At 44.6% G+C, this 6,737-nt stretch overlaps 1 protein-coding gene across 2 annotated transcripts; it reads left to right on the plus strand.

Annotated features, from left to right (window-relative positions):
* The first annotated feature begins 1,059 nt into the window (after positions 1–1,059).
* ston1 (stonin 1) lies at positions 1,060–5,406 on the plus strand. Of its 2 annotated transcripts, none has more exons than XM_016256539.1 (2): positions 1,060–1,167; positions 3,331–5,406. In XM_016256539.1, exon 2 carries the CDS (start codon positions 3,360–3,362, stop codon positions 5,205–5,207), a length of 1,848 nt encoding a protein of 615 aa, XP_016112025.1. In that variant the 5' UTR covers positions 1,060–1,167; positions 3,331–3,359; the 3' UTR covers positions 5,208–5,406. The 2 variants fall into 2 exon arrangements, with proteins under 2 accessions (XP_016112025.1, XP_016112026.1); XM_016256540.1 differs by having other exon boundaries at positions 3,334–5,406.
* Positions 5,407–6,737: the final 1,331 nt, after the last annotated feature.

A 6,737-nucleotide genomic window follows, 5' to 3' on the forward strand; every position in this document is an offset into this window, starting at 1 on the left:
GTGTGTCTCTGTGTGTGTGTGTGTGTGTCTGTGAGTGTGTGTGTGTGTGTCTCTGTCTGTGTGTGCGTGAGTGAGTGTGTGTCTCTGTGTGAATGTGAGTGTGTGTGTGTGTGTGTTTAGTGTAATTACGGCGTCTGTTTCTCCTCACACAAGATGTTGTTTGTTAGAGAAAGCATGCCTCATACACACAAGTCTGTTTTAATTCTGCAGAGAAGCGTGTGTGATTAATTCAGAGGTAAAATCATGGTAAACTCGTGTGCTTTTTTTCCAAACAAATATACTGAAGAAATGGTCTGGATGAGAAGGGGCATGTGAGTGAACACACTGAATCCAGTGATTTTCCTCCAGGAATAAACCATGTTTTTATGCACTAAATCTGTTGTGGTTGTCTAGAGTTCATGAAGTCATGTATCACAGATCATTGTGCAGTAGAGTCTGATGCGTCTCTGAATCTCTCCAGTGCTCTGATCGCTGATGAAGAGCAGCACGAGTGTCACGATCTTCTCATCTTTAGTCTCTTATTTCTCTTGATACGGATCTGTTTAGCAGCACAATGTACTGGATTCAACCCAACCCGAGACAATAAAGCTGTCAACTCCGCCATTTTGCCTTCAGTTTTTTTATTTTCAGAATTCATTTCACGAGCCCCAATGTTTGTCTTAAGAGGACTAAACACGAGACTAAAAAAAAAAAAAAAAGTTTTGTGGCGCTGAAGTTCTTCCAAACTTCGACTCCCACTAACGGCGGAGGAAGAGCTCATGAATATTAATTAGGTTGTCGAGGTTGATTGGTGCTCTCCCGTGCCTCATGAATATTAATTAGGTTGTGTTGCGGTTGATTGGTGCCGTGCCTCATGAATATTAAGGCCGTCGGCAGAATCCGCTTCCCGTTCGGGATGTTCTGGCTGGAGGCGCGCCCGCTCCACGGATTTCTGCCATCGCTCATGAATATTAATTAGGTTGTCGAGGTTGATTGGTGCTCTCCCGTGCCTCATGAATATTAATTAGGTTGTGTTGCGGTTGATTGGTGCCGTGCCTCATGAATAAGGCCGTCGGCAGAATCCGCTTCCCGTTCGGGATGTTCTGGCTGGAGTCGCGCCCGCTCCACGTATTTCTGCCATCTTGAGAGAATACCGTCCGCGCCGGATCACACGCCTAAAACCATGAGGTGACTAAATACCCCACACACACACACACACACTGTTTCCACGTGTTTGTCGTTGTTTGGTGTAGTTCTGCAGTTGCTGCACACAAAGCGCCAGCGCGAGGGAGTCACAAACCCTCACTGCGAGCGAGATCAGCTCCGGACAGATGTTTACAGATGTTTTCCAGTGCACCGACTTCTGTCTACGGTATTTCCTCGAGCGAGCTTTAGTCTGTCCTCGTCAATGTGACCGCTTCAAGTCGGTTTGTTGAGTTGTCAGCTGAGATTATGATTATGATTATGATTGAGTTGTGTGTGATGCAGACTGAAACCATCTCAGGGTCACAGAGGGTCAGACAGCATCCTGTGAGTCCGAGAAGAGCACGCTTATAACCCTGCTTCACAGCTTTCAGCCTCGCAGCAGTGAAGAAGAGAGACAGCTGTTCCTGGACAAGCATAAACACACACATTTCAGTAATATTCCCTAACATCTTCACATTGTATTAAACGGTATAATCTTGCCCACACTGATATAAAAATGCAAAGAAAACGTATCAGATGTGTTGATATTGGCAACATAAGCCGCATTAAACATTATATTACCCCAAGGTTTCCCAAACTTGGCTTCGTAAAGGAACTGCTGGGGCTTTATGAGTTTCATGAAAAGCTAATAATGCATTCAATCACAGAAATTAAAAATGGCATCAATCAAAATAAAATAGTTTATTTGTTTACCTGCATGTCATGTGACCATTTACCAAAGTCAGAGAGCCCCGAGCATGCATGCTTCATTATTAAAATATTGCCTTCAGATGTCAGGGTACTTCAAGAACATATAATGGCTGAAAGAGATGCCACGGACTGAACTAGTTTGGGAATCCCTGCATTACATGTACATAAGAAATAACATGCATCTGTGCGTTTTAATGTGTTTGACTTCCAAAGACGTAGTCATATAGTTCAAATAAAAATGTGTATGTTCATCAGTAGTTGATGCAATGTTGAAATGCTGAGAAAACACTGGTTGTGAAAATCCGTTGCTCAAAAGCTCTCGTGGCCTCTCAGTTTTCTGTGTAATGTGACTGGTGTTTGTGTGAATGTCCACAAAACTGGAAGACTTTCTGAGTGTATTTCACTGGTATTTTAGAAAGCAACATTTAAAAGAGGAATTAGGGAGAATCAATACATTGTGAATAAGTTATTGCTATTGTGTGAATATGTAATCATGTAATACATTTTAAAGGTAACAGTAGTCTGATTACGAGTATTTCAAAATGTAATTTAATCAAATTACAAGTACTTAATTTTTTTGGTAATCCAGATTACATGTAGATTTATAATGTTCAGGAACCGTGTTAAAAATAAGTTTGTCTGGATTTGGAAGGCCAAGCAAAGGGGTTTGGGAGCTGGGGTGGACGGCCATGACGAGAGGACGCTACTAAAGCAGATGCTCTTCTCCTCCTCCTCCTTCTTCTTCTTCTTCTCCTTCTTCTCCTTCTTCTTCTTCTCCAGCACAGCTCAACAGGCCACACCCGTGGGTGGAGATTATTTAAAGGAGTGGCATTGTGACTTCACAATATTTGGGAGAAGCTCGCTGTAGTCCAAACGAGCAGTTTATTGTAGTTCTTGGAAAGTGTTTTGTTAAAGAGAATATCTCCTTTTAGAGTGGACTTTGAGCTTTGTAATCTTGCAGATTTTTTTAATGCTCAAACAGCAACATTGCACACTAAAGTTGAAAAAGACCCCTTTAATGAACTGACCGATCATGCAGAATATTAAGTACTGCATAATCAATAATGTAAACAAGCATTTCTGTTTGCGAGGTTTGACACCCTGGGTCTGTAAAGGGTCTCATAACGTGACCCACACGCGTGTGAATGTACTGCAGGGCAAAGGGCTGCTGTTTCTTGTGTTTATTCATTTGATTCTGACAGTTAGGAAGCTCTGGAGCCGGTCAAAGAGACTCACACTATTGCTTTAAGTTCAGCTGCAGCCTTCAATATTTCTACCCTTTCAACTAAGATACCCCATAATCAATGCATCCCATAATAATGTCTGTGTGCCCTCTCTCTGCAGAATCAGAGCATCCCGTGTATCCACTAGTCAACATATAGTTGAAACAGTCAGGCTGGTTTGAAACTCATTCAGATTTGTAAGTACCTTATTAGTGTCTGTCTATTTTTGCAGAAGATTGTGCGCACAAGAAGAGTAAAGCAATGTGCTCCACGAATCATCCAGCCAACTGGGTTACATTTGACGATGAAGGGACGACCTTCTCCTCACCCCAGAAATCCCCGCGCTCTCCTACATCAAACTCGGGTTCAGTACCTCGGCCTAACGGGTTGAAACTTGTTCTGCCATCCCTGGGAAGTGAATCATGGAGCTTCAGCTCTGCCATCGAATCCCCTTCCATGGATTTCAGCCTCAATGGGAGTTCATGTGTGCCCAGAAACACTCCTCTGCACACTCCGGCGGGTCTGTCTCCCTTACATTACGCTCCTCAGGAGCAGCCGGACTTCTCCAGCGGTCTGTCCAGCTTCTCTCAGAGAGACTCCATGAAGCTGCCTGAAGGCTCTGCTTCTCTCAATGCAACCCGTGATGAGCCAGGCCATTTTAACCCCTTCTGGGGGGAAGCTGAGCACAAACGAGTGTCCTGGACCTCATCGTCCGACTCAGACTCTGGACCCAGTTTGCCCCGTTTCTTCATCCGTTCCAAGGACGGCAACGAGCCGCCCCAAGACCACCTTCAGTACTCCTACTCCTACATATGCCATAAACTAGAACAGCTGAGAACAGAGGAGAACCAGCAGGAAGGTGATGATGGGAAACCAGAAAAGGAGAAGCAACCTTCAGGCTTAGGTGCTGTGAAAGATCAAGCAATGAACAGAACTCGGTCAGCCTTCGTCCCACAGGGATTGTTCCTCAGTCAGAGGAGACACGGTTGGTCCTTGATGCTTCGGATCCCAGAGAAGAAGAACCGCATGTCCTCGCGCCAGTGGGGTCCCATATACCTGCAGCTGCTGCCCGGAGCGCTGCTGCAGCTCTTTTATGAGAAGGGCTTGGAGAAACCCTTCAAAGAGTTCCAGCTGCATGCCTACTGCGCTCTCTCAGGTCCGAAGCTCGAGAGTTATGGCGAGCCGCGCAAGATCGCCACGCTGAAGGTCGAGCATGTGTCGTACGTCGAGAGAAAGCGCTATCACCCCAAACATGAGGTGACCCACGAACCAGAAGTGGAGCAACTCTTGAAGTTCGGCACCACAGAATACGGAGACATGGAGGACTTGCTGGTGTCCATAGAAGAAGAGCTCCTGCGATTACCAGTGCCGCACCAGCAGCACAAACACTACGAAGAGCAGGAGCTGTCCTTGCAGATATCTGACCGCGTCTGGATGCGGCAGAATAAGGACGGCGCTGTTCTCGAGTGCACGGCCGTTACACAAATTCACTGTCTCGCCTTCTTGAACGGGGCGGCGGAGTGCTTCCTAGCTCTGAATGACCTGGGGCTTCTCAGACAAGCTCCTGCGTACGCCTCTGATGAGGACGAGGAGGTCTGGATGGCGATCGCAGACTACCATTTCCATCGGTGTGTCATAGAGGCAGAGTTTGTAGACAAGCGGCTGATTAAGTTCTGTCCTCCGGACGCTTGTCGAGTGGAGCTGGTGCGCTACAGGACAGTGTCGCTCCACTGCGGGGAGCCCCCGCTCTCTGTTAAAGCCCTGGTGACTGTGCAGGGTGCCTGCATCGAGCTCCAGGTCTTCCTCAACGTCTTGTCCAGGTTCCCATCGCCTACAGAGACGGTCTGTGAAAACGTTGTACTTCAGGTGCCGTTCCCGGGCGACTGGGTCAAAGTGCCCAACAGCATGTCGCTGCTGCGGCAGAAATCTCTGAAGGTTCGCATGAACAGAAACACGTGTCTGGGCTCAGCGCATGTGGCCGAGTCTCAGTCTGTGATGCACGTGTCTGTCGGCACGGTCAAATATGAGAACGTGCATCGAGCCGTCGTGTGGAGAATCGAGCGGCTTCCTCCCAAGAACATGGGTAAGAAAACACAGCTCCCTATTTGAATATCAGTGGTGGATATATTATAGGTTAAAGAAAAATATATACATTATACACAGGACATAATCTTATCTCAGTGAGGTAAAGTTTTTGAGTCAGGACCGCAGATAGAATCAGATGACTGCACTGCAGACATCATAACAGTCCAAGGGGTTTTGACACTAAGGAAGGAAATGATGGGAATAGTAATAATTATTTGTTTACAGTGCCCATTGTCACAGTAAAATATACCAATTAATTAAATAATCTTCAACTTCAGATTCATTTTTTAAAAATAATGTACTTAAAACTTGTAATGAAGCAACTTATGCATGACAAATGAAGATCAAAGTTGGGTTGCTTAAATTGTCATTTAAAAGAATTTAAACCCTGTAACAAAGTCAGACTGAATTGTTTTGAGCGACTCATTAAACCAGTAACATTCTCTTAGATGAGCTTTTGGACGTATCCGAGCCATGTTGAGCTGGGTTAACAACAGAACCATTTTGTTTTGGAAATGACCGACAAACTGAAAACTGATAGTGAATTCATATACTGAGAGTGTTTGGATTGACCCAAGGAGCTCACTAATGGAGCAAACAATAACTAAATCTTTCCAGTTTCCAGCCTCTGCCAGCATTTTCGATCATTTGCGATTGCTTAGAATGGTTATTAACTTACGCTTATGCATTTACCATTATTTATGTGGTTTCATGAAGTTATACTGTCCTAAGAAGAGAGTGCATAATAAATAAAAGCCTGTTTGTTCACTCTCATCTCTACTGCTTCATCACTCTCTGACATGTTAAATCATTCACCTCAGTTTTCATACTGAGTATGGTTTTACTATACTCTGACATTAATATTTATGGACAGTCCCTAGAACAGTGTTGGTAAATTGTCAGCAATACCATAATACTGAATGATTATCATATTCATAGTATTTATGGTATGTTTTTAGTGATTGTCACTCATTAGAGGCTTTGTTGAGAGTGCAGGGGAAATACGACTGCTTTTCTTTAAAGGTGCACTAAGCAATATTTGAAAAACACTTTTGACCACAGCGTCGGACCGAGTCCCAAAACACACTTGTAGCCAATCAGCAGTAAGGGGGCGTGTCTTGTAATGATAGAGAGAGAAGAGAGCGCTCCGTTTGAGTGCACAGGACGGATATTAGCAGATCGACTATAGATAGAGAGAGATGGCAGATAAAGAGGAAAATGTCAGAGAAACAAAACATTAAAATAAGGGTTACGATCAGGCAAGAGGATCCGCGTTCCAGCAGTGGAGAGAACTCAAGGAGCGGGAAGGGCTCGGATCAGACGCCGAGGTTGCGTTGTTTTTTCTTGATAGGTGAGTAATGTTGATTTTAACGTGTTTGTTTTGGTGCTTTCAAATATCAACATTGTTTGGCACAAATTGCTTAGTGCACATTTAAATCTGTTTTTTAGACCGTTCAAACTGCAGAATTAAACTTTGGTGCAGATTCACAGAAAGGTTTTTTTGTTCAAACTTTGGATGAACGTTGAGTTGATCTGCAGCACAGATGAGGCGGG

Source organism: Sinocyclocheilus grahami, unplaced genomic scaffold, assembly GCF_001515645.1.
Source record: "Sinocyclocheilus grahami isolate Dianchi unplaced genomic scaffold, SAMN03320097.WGS_v1.1 scaffold1440.1, whole genome shotgun sequence".
NCBI lineage: Eukaryota > Metazoa > Chordata > Actinopteri > Cypriniformes > Cyprinidae > Sinocyclocheilus > Sinocyclocheilus grahami.